Source organism: Bos taurus, chromosome 22, assembly GCF_002263795.3.
Source record: "Bos taurus isolate L1 Dominette 01449 registration number 42190680 breed Hereford chromosome 22, ARS-UCD2.0, whole genome shotgun sequence".
Classification (NCBI taxonomy): domain Eukaryota; kingdom Metazoa; phylum Chordata; class Mammalia; order Artiodactyla; family Bovidae; genus Bos; species Bos taurus.
In genome coordinates, this window is record NC_037349.1 from 42335509 (window position 1) to 42351943 (window position 16435).

The following is a 16435-nucleotide window of genomic DNA, read 5'->3' on the forward strand; positions in this document are numbered from 1 at the left end:
CACACGGAAAGTTGCTCAACATCACTAATTATGAAAGAAATGCAAATTTAAACTACAATGAGATATCACCTCACACAGGTCAGAATGGCCATCATCAAAAAGTCTACAAACAATACATGCTGGATAGGTTGTGGAGAAAAGGGTGGGAATATAAATTGGTGCAGCCACTATAGAAAACAGTATGGAGGTTTCTTATAAAACTAAAACTAAAGCTACCATCTGATCCAACAATCCCAATCCTGGGCACATATCCAAAGAAAATCATAATTCAAAAAGATACATGAGCCTCAGTGTTCATTGCAGCACTAGTTACAACAGCTAAGTCATAGAAACACCTAAATGTCCATTTCCAGAAGAATGGATAAAGACGTGGTATATATGGAATATTAGTCATAAAAAATAATAAAATCATGTCATTGGCAGCAACATGGATGGCCCTAGCAATTATCATACTAAGTGAAATAAGTAACACAGAGACAAGACAAATATTGTATGACAGCACTTTTTATGTGGAATCTAAATTAAAAAAAATATGCAAATAAAATTATTTGCAAAACAGAAACAGACACGCAGACTTTGAAGGAAGATTTGTGGTTGTCGGGTATGGGAAACCTGGGAGAGAGAGATAAATTAGGAGTTTGGGCTCAGCATATTCATACTTTTGCAAATAAAATAGATAATCAACAGGGAGCTACTGAATAGCACAGGGAACTCAAATCAGTATTCTATAATAGCCTATGTGGGAAAAGAATCTGAAGAAGAATGGATACACATATATGTATAACTGAATAACTTCGCTATATACCTGAAACTAACACACAATTGTTAATCAACTATAATATAAAATAAAAATTAAATTTAAGCAAGTATACAACAATCTGTTTTTATAAAACAATATAACAGACTATTTTAAAATTGTGTTAAAGGTTTTGATAAAGTACATAAAAGATAAGTTTTGGGGAGAATTTATCATTGCAAATAAGTGTTATCCTCTGTCCTTCAACTTTTAGGTTAATTTACTGCATGATTTTGACTCTTTAAAAGTTCTTTCACTAAACTTTTTATTTTTACTTTCAATTGTAAATTCCCCTATTGTTCTACAAAACTATGATAGAGGGGTATTTCTTGAAAGATCAGTACATATACATTTCTATTCATAATACTTGAACAAAAACATCCATTAGCAGTATGGGAGAATGAGTCTTTAATACTCAATCAAACCACATTAAATTAAGGCTCTAATACAAAAGATTTTATTTTGCCTTTGTTCCTTTTGTGGAAAAAAAAAGGATATTATAATTGTAGCTTTCAGAAGAATCTACATACTAAGATATTATTCAAGAATATCAAATTAAATTTCAAATAATCTCGCAGGAAATGTAGTAAGAGTCCACGTGCTAGCTTATCTATAAATTATACATTGTCTTTCATTAAAATGGATCATACACTTCTCCTCCTGTCTAGCCATAATCCTTTGCTCTGTGCTCTAAGTCTCATCACTTCTACCGTTTCAGGCACCTCACTGTGATTATTCTTCCTTTTGTCTCTGTCTTCAAAATCCATGCGTCTCCCATTGGGAACAAATTGTAAAAATCCTCTATAAAATGCCTAACACTGCAGCTCTTGTAGTTCCTTTATTCCCTTTCACTATCAAATTTCTTTAACTGTTGTCTTCATTTGCTATCAGCCCTTCCTCACTTACCAATCACTTCTTAATCTACTAGAATGTGGCTTCTAGGTGAATGGCTCTACAAAAGAAATCTTGCAGAGGTCACTGTTGATCTTCGTGTTACTTTGCAAGACTTACCTTATTTGACATCTTAGAAGAAGAGACATTTGATGGCCTATCCCTGTTTACTGAGAGACAGTTTTACACCACTGGTGTGAGCCTCAGCAAATTCAGGGAGTCGTTCTTCTACTTTTTTGACTACTTCCTTTTGATCCTTTACTCATCTCTTATATGTCATTTCTGCCCAAACCTTTACCTCTTATTTTTTGCAGTCTCTCCAGGTTTTCTCCTCAAATATCTCTGAGTCTTTACTTACCATTTATATTTTCATAACTCTTAATTCTATATTTCTAACCCAAATTTCCATCCTGGGGTCTAGAATCACACATTCAACTCTCTATTCAATAGCTCCAATTGTATGTCTCATAGGAAACCCAAATATAATCCAGCCAAATTTAATTCATAACATGCTCTTCCACTTGAACAACCCCCACCAGTTATCTGAGCAATAAACTGTGATGTGATCTTTGAATCCTCCATTTCCCTTATTTCTTACATCCAGTCAACCACCAAGCAGGACCTTGTAACCCAAGCCTTTGTCCTAGCAGCAACTAGAAATCACTGAAGGGTATTAAACAGTGGAGGAACAAGACCATATTCATATATTAGAAGGATTACTGTAACTATAGAATGAGGGATGAAGGGAGGTATCACAGGTAGGAAATTATTTTTATCTGAACTGAGGTAGAAACCATGGGGGAAATGATACTTTAATGAATGTTACATGTCAAACGTGTGCATGTGCTCAGTCACTCAGTCCTGTCTGACTCTTTGCAGCTCCGTGGACTGTAACCTGCCAGGTTCCTCGGTCCACTGGGTTGCTATTTCCTACTCCAGGGGATCTTCCCGAACCAGGGATCAAACTGTAGTCTCCTGCATCTCCTACACGGGCAGATGGATTCTTTACCACTAGCGCCACTTATGAAGCCCTATATGTCAATGAAAACAAAAATACTGGGGAAGAATGCTTTTTTAAAACCAAGAGTTAAAATGAATATACTAAAAATGACAAACATTTCTTCCCTCTACATCATCCCTTTAGAAAGTATGCTCTCTTATAGCCCTGTTAACACCCTATAACCCTATACCACCCCCTCTTTGCTCTACCCTCTGCTACTGCTGCTGCTAAGTCATTTCAGTCGAGTCCGATTCTGTGTGACCCCATAGATGGCAGCCCACCAGGCTCCCCCATCTCTGGGATTCTCCAGGCAAGAACACTGGAGTGGGTTGCCATTTCTTTCTCCAATGCATGAAAGTGAGAAGTGAAAGTGAAGTCACTCAGTCGGGTCTGACTCTTAGCAACCCCGTGGACTGCAGCTCACCAGGCTCCTCCGTCCATGGGATTTTCCCGGCAAGAGTACTGTAGTGGGGTGCCATTGCCTTCTCCATGCCCTACCCTCAGCTGACTCATAATTAAATTATTTGACTGTGATGATGATATTGAAGTGAAGTATAGATGTCATATTATGGTATATAATGATATGTAGGAGATTATCCTTATTCTCAGGAGATATATGCCATTACATTATGAAAATTTTAAAAGTTCAGCTAAACACACACACACACACACACCACACACACTCTTATTCTATACCAGTGTTTTTCAAGCGGTTTCTAAAGAAGTTTTCAAGGGTGTCAAACCAGTCAACCCTAAAGGAAATCAACCCTGAATATTCATTGGAAGGAATGTTGCTGAAGTTGACACTCCAATACTTTGGCCACCTGATGCAAAGAGCTGACTCACTGTGAAAGACCCCAGCGCTGGGAAAGGTCGAAGGCAAAAGGAGAAGGGGGTGGCAGAGCATGAGATGATGAGACAGCACATGAATAGACATGAATCTGAGCAAACTCCAGGAGATAGTGGAGGACAGAGGATCCTGGCATGCTGCAGTCCATGCAGTCACAAAGAATCAGACACAACTTAGCAACTGTACAACAGCTGATTGTATCACCTGTGGACATCTGACTTCAAAAAAAAATAAAAATACATAGATGGGAACTACCAATTAAGACTTTTTCTACTAGACATGACTGAGAGACTTTCACTTTTCACTTTCTCCTCACAAAACAAGTTTTTCTTTTAATTGTGGTTTTTAAAAAAGCACATAATGAAATTTGGCAGCTTAAATATTTTAAAGAGTAAAGTTCAGTAATATTAAGCATTTTCACATATACTTGGTTGATTGTTGTGCAACAAATGTCCAGAAATTTTTCATTTTACAAAACTGAAACTATATCCACTAAATAACTTCCAATTTCTCCCTCCCTCACACATTCCCTGGCAATCACCATTCCACCTTTCAATTCTGATTTGTGACTGCTCTTAATTCCACATATAAGTGAAATCACACAATAGTTGAATTTTATGACTTATTTCACTTAGCATAACATCCCCAAGGTTCGTTCAGGTTGTGGCACGTGTCAGAATTTCCTTCCTTTTTAAGACTGAACAATTTTCCGTTGTTTCCATATGCTACATTTTGTTTATCCATTCATCTATCCATGGACAACTGAGTTACTTCCACCTTTTGACTATTGTAAATAATGCTGCTAAGAGCATGGGTGTACACATATTTTTTTGAGACCCTGCTTTCAATTCTTTGATATATACCCAGAAGTAGAATTGCTGGGTCATATGATAATTCTATTTAAAAAAATTTTTTAGAAACTGCCATATTGTTTTCCATAGCTGCTGCATCATTTTACATTGCCACCAACAGTGCACAAGTGTTCCAAATTCTCCACATTCTCACCAACACCTTTACTTACCATGTTTTCAATACTAGCCATCCTAATGAATGTGAGGTGATAGTTCACTGAGATTTTGATCTGCATTTCCCTAATGGTTAGTGATATTGATTTTCATGTGCTTTATTGGCCATTTGTATATCATTTTTAGATAAATGTCTATTTAGATCTTTGCCAATTTTGAACCAGGTGTTTTTTGTTATTGTTGTATAAGTTCCTTGTATATTCCGAATATATACATTACAGATATATGATTTCCAAATACGTTATCCCATTCCATAGGTTGCCTTTTAATGCCGTTGAACATGTCCTTTGATGCACAGAAGTTTTAAGTTTTTGATGTAGCTTAATTTATATTATCAGAGAAGGCAATGGCAACCCACTCCAGTACTCTTGCCTGGAAAATCCCATGGATGGAGGAGCCTGGTAGGCTGCAGTCAATGGGGTCGCTAAGAGTCAGACACGACTGAGCGACTTCCCTTTCACTTTTCACTTTCATGCATTGGAGAAGGAAATTTATATTCTGTTGTTTTTGTTGTTGCCTGTGATTTTAGTGTCATATCCAAGAAATCATTGTCAAATCAAATTTCATGAATCTTTCTCCTGTGTTTTCTCTTCTAGTTTCGTGTTTAGGTCCATTTTGAGTTAATTTTTTATATACAATGAAATAAGGCTCCATCTTCATTCTTTTTTATGTGGCTATCCAGGTTTCTATAGCCCTCTTATCACAAGTCAACACTAGCTGGCTATTTAGATTAGGGATAGAAAAACTTACTACTTAGATCTAATTTACCTTTTATGACCAAATAAGAGCATTTAGGTTATTTAAAAACAAACTGGCATTAAATATCACCTCTCTTCATTTATCTTTTCAAAGATGTATTTTACAAATATGTTCATTTTTCTAAACTTGTGCTTGTTATTTAAAACTGATTTATCTAGGAAAGTATTTATAGGTAATACATAGGGAAATGTTCAACTACTGGAAAAGTTTTTTCTTTTTCCCCTGAGAAAACCTCCAGGTAGTAACTCATTTTGGAAATTTCAAGTTTATGCATGGATTTTGGTTATCTAAAGGTACAGGCAGGAAACAGTCACTGTGGAGTTGCACAGATCAGAAAGAAAAAAAAAAAAGAAAAACATTTTTGGAGAAAACTTACAGTCCTCAAAAACTTTCCCCACACTGCACCTTCCTAAAAAAAGATTCACCATTCTCAAATCAAAAATGAAACACATGACTATGACTCAGATAGCATTAATTTTTTTCAACTTGCTTGAAACTACAAAACAGTCACAATTTTTAAATTATTCTAGCAACTTGACATTAATATCATTCATAAAGGTAGTTCATAATGTGGAATAAAATAACTCCCCAAGTATTAAAAATTTCTAGATTACTGCATAGCAAAAAAAATTCTGATCATCAAACCAGTATCTTTTTTCCTTCCTATTACACCAAATAATTTGATTGTGAACTGCAACCAAAATATAAACTTCAAATATACTGTGGCAAATACTACACTTTCTTAGTTCAAAAGAATACTACCTCTTGTCAAATTAATAACCATATGATCTAACTTGAATGACTACATTGACATACAAAGACTCTGCCACCCTTGAAAACCGCTTCTAGTCTATTCCCTTTTAAATATCATCCAATATACTTTAATAATATTAATACACTACCAAATTACTTTCTTTGTAGAACAAAGTCAAGCACTTTAAAGCCTGTAAAGTGACTAATTCTTAATGTTGTCAAATTAAGTTAGGTGATTTAATGTAATTACTAATTACCAGCTTCTTTAAAAATTGTAGCAATTAGAGAAACAGTTTCACTGCCATTTATAATGTACATAAATAACTTGGCTGAAGCAAAATGCTTTGAGCAGGCTGGGCTTTTTTTCAGGGTTTGAGGGTGGCAGTGGGTGGGTGGGTGGTGCTTAATTCTAGTAGCCATTCTTGAAGTCATAGCCAAATCCAAGTTTTTAGTCACAGCTTGCATTCATCCAAATCAAACAAAAGCATTTGATATTATAAAATTAAATCTCTTCCTATCTGTGGTTTTGAGTTCATATTGTTAAAGTAGGGTACATGCTTATATTTGCTTTATAGCCACCAATGTCAGGATTAAGGTTAGTTCTCACCATAGAGAAAATAATTTTGATCTAAGTTGGGTGGCCTTCTGAGTTGTCCAATGCCTGGACAGGCCGTACAGCACACTTGACAACAAAAATCCAACTCTAAGTCTCCTGAACTTGTTATGACTTAAGAGGATTAGGAGATGATCTAAACCCTGGACAGCTGGGCCGTGGACAATCCTTTGTCTCGAGAAAATAAGGAGATTGAAGCAAATTTTACTGTTTTTTTCCAGCATTAAACTTAATAAATAGGTGATCTTAAAAATATCTGAGTAATAAGACATTGATACACTATGGTTAATCTCTTCAATTCTGTAACTAGTTTCTCTATCAATACACTGAGGTTGGGCTTCCCAGGTGGCTCTAGTGGTAAAGAATCTGCCTGCTAATGCATGAGAATCAAGGAGATGCAAGAGAAGCAGATTCAATCCCTGAGTGGGGAAAAATGCCCTGGAGTAGCAAATTCAAGCCCACTCCGGTACTCTTGCCTTGCAAATGCCATGGACAGAGGAGCCTGGAGGACTGCATCCCAGGTGGGCAGTTGGACCACCTGGTTGGACATGACTGAGCACAAAGCAAATCTAATTAAGATTATTAATTATGTTATTAACTAAATATGTTTTCAATTGCTTTCTTCATGTTTTCTCAACACGAAAACTACGTCTGTCTTTTAAGAGTATATTCGCCTTTCGTTTCCTCTCATTTTCATTCAGTCATTCATTCAATTACTATTTTGTTATACCAAGTACATGGTTGGAGTAGTATACCAAGCACTAGGGAGGGATTCAAGGGTAAAAAAGCAAAAAACAAGCAAATGAAAACAGACATGGTACCTGGTCTCTTGAAATCTACAGTCCATTAGAGATGGCCAATATTACAAACACATATAAAATTTCAACAACGATTTCAATAATGCTAAGAGCTAAGATGCTATGAGAGCATGTAAATACGGGGATCTGATCAATTCAGGAATATCAGAAGAGTACCTTAGAAAGAGACCCTTGATGTAAACTCTGTAGGATTAGTAGGACTTAATCAAAGAAACCAAATTCAGACTTAAATTGAAGAAAGTAGGGAAAACCACTAGACCATTCAGGTATGACCTAAATCAAATCCCTTACGATTATACAGTGGAAGTGAGAAATAGATTCAAGGTATTAAATCTGATAGAGTGCCTGAAGAACTATGAAGGGAGGTCTGTGACATTTACAGGAGGCAAGGATCAAGACCGTCCCCAAGGAAAAGAAATTCAAAAAGGCAAAATGGTCATCTGAGGAGGCCTTACAAATAGCTGTGAATAGAAAAGAAGTGAAAGGCAAAGGAGAAAAGGAAAGATATACCCATTTGAATGCAGAGTTCCAAAGAATAGCAAGGAGAGATAAGAAAGCCTTCCTCAGAGACAAATGCAAAGAAATAGAGGAACATAACAGAATGAGAAAGACTAGAGATCTCTTTAAGAAAATTAGAGATACCAAGGGAACATTTCATACAAAGATGGGCACAATAAAGGACACAAATGATACAGATCTAACAGAAGCAGAAGATATTAAGAAGAGGTGGCAAGAATACACAGAAGAACTATACAAAAAAGATCTTCACTACCCAGATAATCACGATGGTGTGATCAGTCACCTAGAGCCAGTCATCCTGGAATGTGAAGTCAAGTGGGCCTTAGAAAGCATCACTACAAACAAAGCTAGTGGACGTGATGGAATTCCAGTTGAGCTATTTCAAATTCTAAAAGATAATGCTATGAAAGTGCTGCACTCAATATGCCAGCAAATTTGGAAAACTCAGCAGTGGCCACAGGACTAGAAAAGGTCAGTTTTCATTTCAATCCTTAAAAAAGGCAATGCCAAAGAATGCTCATACCACTGCATAATTGCACTCATCGCACATGCTAGTAAAGTAATGCTCAAGATTCTCCAAGCCAGGCTTCAACAATACATGAATTGTGAACTTCCAGATGTTCAAGCTGGTTTTAGAAAAGATAGAGGAACCAGAGATCAAATTGCCAGCATCCATCAGATCATCGAAAAAGAAAGAGAGTTTCAGAAAAACATCTAGTTCTGTTTTATTGTCTATGCCAAAGCCTTTGACTGTGTGAACCACAACAAACTCTGGCAAATTCTTAAAGAGATGGGAATACCCAACCACGTGACCTGCCTTTGAGAAACCGGTATGCATGTCAGGAAGCAACAGTTAGAGCTGGACAGGGAACAACAGACTGGTCCAAATTGGGAAAGGAGTAGGTCAAGACTGTATATTATCACCTTGCTTATGTAAGTTATATGCAGAGTACATCATGAGAAACGTTGGGCTGGATGAGGCACAAGCTGGCAAGATTGCCGGGAGAAATATCAATAACCTCAGATATGCAGATGATACCACCCTTATGGCAGAAAGTGAAGAACTAAAGAACCTCTTGATGAAAGTGAAAGAGTGAAAACGTTGGTTTAAAACTCAACATTCAGAAAACTAAGATCATGGCACCTTGTGCCATCACTTCATGGCAAATAGATAGGGAAACAGTGAAAACAGTGAGAGACTTTATTTTGGGGGGCTTCAAAATCACTGCAGATGGTGACTGCAGCCATGAAATTAAATAACTCTTGCTCCTTGGAAGAAGAACTATGACCAACCTAGACAGCATATTCAAAAGCAGAGACATTACTTTGCCAACAAAGGTCCATCTAGTCAAAGCTATGGTTTTTCCGTGGTTATGTATGGATGTGAGAGTTGCACTATAAAGAAAGCTGAGTTCCAAAGAATTGATTCTTTTGAACTGCAGTGTTGGAGAAGACTGTTGAGAGTCCCTTGGACTGCAAGGAGCTACAACCAGTTCATCCTAAAGGAAGTCAGTCCTGAATATTCATTGGAAGGACTGATGCTAAAGCTTAAATGCCAATACTTTGGACATCTGATGTGAAGAACTGACTCATGGGAAAAGCCCCTGATGTTGGGCAGGAGGAGAAGGGGAAGCCAGAGGATGAGATGGTTGGATGGCATCACCTACTCAATGGACATGAGTTTGAGTAAACTCCAGGAATTGGTGATGGACAGGGAGGCCTGGCGTGCTGCATTCCATGGGGTCCCAAAGAGTCGGACATGACTGAGAGAGTGAACTGAACTGAGCTGACGTTAATACTGACATTGCGGACTCTCCTGATGATTCAGTGGTTAAGCCACCTTGCAAAACAGGAGTCACAGACTCAATTCCTCCTGGGGAAACTAAGACCCCACGTGTATGCTGTGTGCTCAAAACTGTCCAAATCTTTTGTGACCCCCATGTAGCCTTCCAGGATCCTCTGGCCATGGAATTTTCCAGGCAAGACTACTGGGGTACGTTGCTGTTTCCTACTCCAGGGGATCTTCCCAACCCAGGAATCAAACCTATGCCTCTTCCATTTACTGCATTGGCAGACATATTCTTTACCCCTTGGTCTCCTGGGAAACTAAGATCCCACAGGCCTAGAGCAACTAAACCCAAGCACTGCAACTAGGAGCCTTCCGGTCACAACTACTGGAGCGTGAGCAGGGCAAGGACGATCCCCTGTGCTGCTACTAAGACCTGACACGGCCAAATAAATAAACAAGCTATTTAAAAAAGGAGAGAGCGAGAAGATAGTTTTTCTTAAGCTTACACTTTAAGAGTATTTCCAAGTCAGAACCAAATTTAAGCCAGCGCCCGCCTGACGTCTTTATTATCTGGAGCAAAAAATCCTTGGCTTTTTGAAGCGTGCAGTGACCTTGAGTAAATACTCTTACCTCTTTGGACCTTTTGAAGCAATGAAAGGGTCTGGCGACCCTAGAACTGACTGAAGCCACGTTTAGAAACCTGGTTCCGTGAGTCCATGACTCTACTTCAGCAAGCTATCACTAGTCAGTGTTCACAACGACGAGAGACCAAGTCGATGTGATATGTTTTCTAGAAAAGCCAAGCATTTGTGGTAGTTATTAAGCCAGGTTAAGTTTTCACTTATCTTTACAGACACAAGTCACTACCTGACCAGACTGAGGGTCTTCAGGTTGGACGTTCCACCCTTTCCGCGGGAAAGGTTGCCTGGGCAACGCCTACGTCATTGCGTAGTCTCACGTGTCCCTCGGCGTGACGCTCAGACAGCGCCGTGCGCTGGCGCCTACTAGGAACCAATGGGCGCGGTCGGAAGGTCTGTCCTTCTCGCCCCCGCCCTTTTCCGAGAGGATTCGGGGGCGGGACGGCGGCGGGAACGCGCCCGCCTTTCCCGGGCTAGCGGGCGGGCGGTTGTCCGAGCCTCGGCGTTTGTGCGTCCAGTCACATAGATTACGCACACGCTTCATCCCGGGCTGCCGCCGGGAGCTCCCCCAGGCAGCAGTCCCCTCACAGACCCGGGCACCCTGGAGGCTGGGCCGTGATGGTTCGGGTCGCGGGTCTGAGGTGGAGCTGACTAAGGGCTGAGAAGACCCTGGGAGTAGCGACGGAGCACGAAGCCCTTCCTTGGCCGTCGGGCCCCGAGCTTCACGCCCTCCCGCCGACTTCCAGCCGTTTGTGTCAAGCTATTTTTCTGGAAGCCCTGAACTCCGTGCCCCTCAAGCCCTGGGCCCCCTGCAGGAATGTTCAAAAATGAGTACCAGGTAACCCGAAACGCTGTCCATCCTGTCTAGTTTCTCCTCTCGGGTGAGGTAGCTCACGTTCTGTTGACAACTCTCAGCCACCCCACTCCCTACCCCACATCCCCAAATAATACTGTCTTTTTAGGGGTAAGAAGGAATTACTAGGTAAGTTCTCTTGACCCTCGTCCCCCACCAAAAAAAAAAAAAAGAAGCAACTGACGTTTGGGGATATGATTTGATTTTTGTTCACTCAACAGTTCCCTGCTTCTCAAGGTGTAGGGATGCCTGTGTTTGTGACTGAAATGCAGTCTTAAACCCTCAACCAGACCTCCTGGACCAGAAACTTGAGGACAGGACCCATCAATCTTGAGTTTTACCAATTTTGAGGCACTCTTGTAACTCGGACGCTATTTAGAAGAGAGTAAATAAATGAATGCATGAATGGGTTAAGCCCAGAAAGAGCATAAGCACTTTGGCCATGTGCTATTTTCTGCCACCGCCCCCCGCCCCAAACTGGAGGTTAGTCATTTCTCAAACATGCGGTACATTAAGATTATTTGGAGTACGTGTAAAAATACCAGTTTCCTGATCCTCACCCTCAAATAGAGTGAATGAGAATCTCTGTCAATGGAATAGTTAATTTACCTTCATAGAACCTTTCCGCAGTTGATTTAGATGCAGGTGGTCCAGATAACACACTGAGGGAAACTGCTGCTGCGGTCACCGTGCCTACCCTGAATAGTTTCCAAAGCTCTCCAGCTTTCCTCAACTCACTGGGCATCTCCCTGCTCTTCCTTGACTCCAGTCTCCTGCCCTCCTACATTCTCCATGTGTCTGCCATCTTAGTACTGCTGTAACGAACAAATTTGTCCCTGTGCTGGAACAGTCCTCTACTGGTCACCTCTTTGTTGCTTTTATGTTTCGGCTGCGCTGGGTGAACACAGAGCTCATTAGTACCAGTAATGATTATTCAAAAAAAAGGGCAAAGTGAATAGTACTGGGTCAATTAAAAAAGCTTGAACTTGGAGAGGGAGTGATTCTTACTTTAAGAATTCCTATAAGATTTTTTTATATATTTAATACAATTTGGAGATCTATATGTACAAAAAAGAATTATTTCTATAGACATGCTAAATGTTCTCTACTGTGATCCTGAGAACTTGGAGGGACATGCTCACATAAAATCACGAAGCACATTACTGAATGTCCATAAGCTTTAATTATAAAAGAGAGGCATTATAGATGAATGTCTCTAAGGAAGAGTTTACTGAAAGCAACTGAAAACCTGAGAATAAATATGATTTATTTTATGGCCTGTTAATTTATAAGCAGCGCATAAGCAAATGTCTGATTTTCGTAGTGTCCAGGCTCTCTAGTGCGCGGGCTCAGTAGTTGCCGCGGGACAGCTTAGTTTCCCAACCTGAGGTGGAACTGGTGCCCCCTGCGTTGGAAACGGAGACTCCTGGACCGTCAAGGAAGTCCCCACGCTTCTTTGTTTGCTTTTCACCATATACTACCTGCCTTCTTAGGAGTCTCCTCAGAGTATTCCGCAGTTCTCTTCTATTACATTTGATGTCATTAAATGTGTTAGAACAATTTTAGAGAGTTTCTTTCACTTAATATAGGTAAAATATATATTATTATATAAAAACATGTGTCTACTGTGGGAAACAGGCGATAGCAGAAAGGAATGGGCACGGGGGAGGTATATTTTTCTGTCTCTTCAGGTGTATGGATTTTTCTCTTAAAAAAAACTTCCTCACATTTAAAATTCATAGTGAAATACACCCTGACATCAGAAGCTATAGTAATTCTTTTTCTCGGTTTGCACATAACACTCCCTCAGGAAGACATAAAATGTCTCAGCTTCAAGTGATTATATGTTAAAACACAGAAGCAAAAATATCTTTGTATTATTGACAAAAATTAAAAGCTGGACTCCTTATGAAAATCAGACAGTTGCTTATGCACTGCTTATAAATTAACAGGCCATAAAATAAATCATATTTACTCTCAGGTTTTCAGTTTCTTTCAGTAAACTCTTCCTTAGAGACATTCATCTATAATGCCTCTCTTTTATAATTAAAGCTTATGGACATTCAGTAATGTGCTTCGTGATTTTATGTGAGTATGTCCCTCCATGTTCTCAGGATCACAGTAGAGAACATTTAGCATGTCTATAGAAATAATTCTCTTTTTTTGTACATATTTTGTAGATCACCAAGTTGTGTTAAATATATAAAAAAAATCTTATAGGAATTCTTAAAATAAGAATCACTCCCTCTCCAAGTTCAAGCTTTTTTTAATTGACCCAGTACTGTTCAATTTGCCCTTTTTTTGAATAATCATTATTGGTACTAATGAGCTCTATGCAAGGTACTGAATGTGATGGTTTATGTTTACTGTCCTGTGTAATCTGACAACCCATTTTACAGAAGGAGAATCAAGAGGTTAAGTATCTCCAAGGTCAGTTAATAAATGGAAGAACTGGTATTGGAACTCAGGTTAGTGTGACTAGAAAGCTTGTAGCCAGAGATAATTATCCAGTTTGATTAGCCTTGCCTGAGAGTTGAGTTTTGACTCTTTAGTGTGTGTTGAATAAAATATTTTGTGAGCATGAACTATATACATGAAGTAAATGAATCTTACATTGAGAGATTGTAAAGTTTGTATAGCTTGAAATTTATTTAATGTTTGCTTTCAAAAAAAAATTTAAACTATTAACTTGAGATGACTTGAATTAGAACAGTTGTTGCTTAGATACACCGAAGATATAAAGGAATAATAACAAGGATAATGTTTCCTCTCAGATCTACTTTACTGACAAATTGCCAGAATAGTGGTTATAGACTATGTGGTAGATAATATTTCCTCCTTCTTAGCATTGTCTTTCACTGTAATTAAAAAAAATTTTTTTTTCACCCTAGGGAGGTGCATTTGTTGAAATCTTTAGTGCCCAGGGTAAAAATCCTGGAGCAAAATGGAAGATCCTCGGCAGTCCATCTGTGATTTGGAAAGTAAGTGTTAGAAATTAAAGCCAGCTAAATCCAGGAAAGAAATGAGACTAAAGGTTATAACAAAAAGGACTTGGTAAGGTCTCAGAACTGGTTTACCTGTTCATTCACTTCAAAACCCTTTCATGATACTGGCTACAGCCCTTTGAGATACCCCTCCTCATTGAAGACTTTGGCACACAGCTCATAACCCTTCTCTACATGTCAAGTCCTTCTATTGTTTTAGGCGACTTCAGTATCTGTGAGGAAAATCTTCAAACCCTGGGCTTCTCATTTTCTTGATTTCTTCCTCTCTAATGACCTCTCCACTCTACTTCAGCACTGTTTCCCTCTGTCACACTTTGTACTTTATCACTGAAACTGCATGGCCTCTGAAATTCCTGACACCTTGAGTCTAGTCTTCGATTCTTAATGTTGCTTGCCTAGTTACTCCCACTCTATTTGTTCTTCAACCTAATTGTGACTATTAGGCCATTGACCATTCTACTTTTTTCTCAGTGTTTAGATTGATTTACTTACTTACCTACTTACTCACTCACTCAGTCTGTCTTCACTTTCTTTTTCTCTCCAGCCCAGAATCCATGGTCCAAAATTTCAGTCACTTCCCAGTCAAGACCTTGAATGCCCTGCTCCTTTTCCTTTCATCATGCCTGCCTAGCAAATGCCAACTGTTCCTGAATTCCTAATCATATCTCTCCTGTGTCTGTATGTGGGCTTCACAATACCTTTGGAGAAAATATCTATAGTCTTTCAGGTTGATAATGCTGTGAATTAAGTATGAACAGTCCATGAACCTAATCTTGTTCTCCTGGTCTCTAAAATGATTCTTTAGTATCTTTCAGGTTTCCAGCCATAAACTCTTTACCCCCACCCCCAACCCACCCCCAAGACAGGCCCTCCTCACTCATTTACCAGAAGACTTCACCCCCCTTTTCACAGGGAAAACCAATAACATCAGGTAGGAACTACCTCAGCCTCTTGGCCACCAGACCTAAAAATCCATATCCTTCCCTGTCTTTTCTCTTTCTCCTCTCTCTTGTACAGTTAAGAGAAAAATGTCTTTCTAGAGACTTTGTTCTATGGATAGTTTTTTAAACTACTATTAATTGAGTGCTTACTGTTTGCCAACCATAGGATTGAGCACATTACATGTTATATAGTCTGTACAATAACCCTGTATTTCATAAAGTACACTTATGCTTATCTTATAGGCATGATAAGGTTAAGTAACTTGCTCAAAATTTTATAGCTTTTACTATGAATGAAAGTAAATTGGTGCTGTGAGGGTATAGAGCAGAGAGGTCAGGAAAGGGTCCCCTGAGGAAATAATAGCTAGCTAGGCACCAGATAGAGCTGGTAGAGAGAGAAACATTTCAGGCAATGAGAAAAGCAGGTATAAAGTCCTTGCTTTGGAGAGAACTTAGAATTTTTTAGAAACTGCTGGAAGGCTAGGGGCTAGGATGCAGAGTGGAGGAGAGTGTGAGGCAAGAGATGAAGTTAGAAAAACTGGGCAGGGGCTGGACTACACAAGGGTTTATGGTTATGTTCAAGATTTTGATAAGCTGCTAAAAGGTTTTAATGTATGCCCAACATGTGTGCAGATGAAATAAATAATACAGTCTATGTTCATTGCAAATACATGAGAAATGTTATTGTAATAAATATAATACATATTTATTTAAATGTTACTTAATCCTTAGCAACCATTGGTTACAATGTATTTTTAAAACATGTACCAAAAGGAAGAGGATCTATGAAAGGTTTCTCTGTGAAAAAGGGGTCTTTGTATTTAAAGACTGGAAATTTGCTCCAAGATTAAAAAATAATAATAATAACCATTTCCATTAATACTTTGATAGAAATTGGATTCTCGTGTATAATAAGGTTTTCATTTCCAGGTGTGTTTATGTTTGTTTTTTAGATAACCTTCCTTAGTTGTAACACTTTAATTTGTACTGATTTTAAGTAAATGATGTATGGAACTTCACATTAGAAGACTGGTAAAATAAGGCACTGATTAATTCTATATGAGCCATGGCTTGAAACCAAGGAACTTCCAGACTAGATACAGCATAATTTAGATGGTTTATTGTACTGTTAACAGAGAGCGATGTTCAGCCTGTGCTATTAAACAGAAATACATTGATTATAGA

At 38.7% G+C, this 16435-nt stretch overlaps 1 protein-coding gene and 1 long non-coding RNA gene across 8 annotated transcripts in view; one reads left to right on the plus strand and one right to left on the minus strand.

The window, feature by feature from the left end:
• The window catches only part of LOC132343506 (uncharacterized), a 463422-nt gene extending 452583 nt beyond the window's left edge, over nucleotides 1-10839 (minus strand). For both annotated transcript variants that reach the window (XR_009492380.1, XR_009492379.1), the window contains exon 1: nucleotides 10444-10839. This is a non-coding gene — a long non-coding RNA (uncharacterized lncRNA). The remainder of the gene's footprint in view (nucleotides 1-10443) is intronic.
• Nucleotides 10840-10883: 44 nt separating this feature from the next.
• Nucleotides 10884-16435, plus strand: part of CFAP20DC (CFAP20 domain containing) — a 270326-nt gene continuing 264774 nt past the window's right edge. For 2 of the 6 annotated variants that reach the window (XM_059880049.1, XM_059880048.1), the window contains exons 1-2: nucleotides 10884-11289; nucleotides 14196-14285. In XM_059880049.1, the coding sequence (XP_059736032.1) occupies nucleotides 11269-11289; nucleotides 14196-14285 (111 nt within the window). In that variant the 5' untranslated portion in view covers nucleotides 10884-11268. The remainder of the gene's footprint in view (nucleotides 11290-14195; nucleotides 14286-16435) is intronic. The other 4 variants (XM_059880047.1, XM_005222950.5, XM_059880051.1 and 1 more) reach the window with 4 other exon arrangements.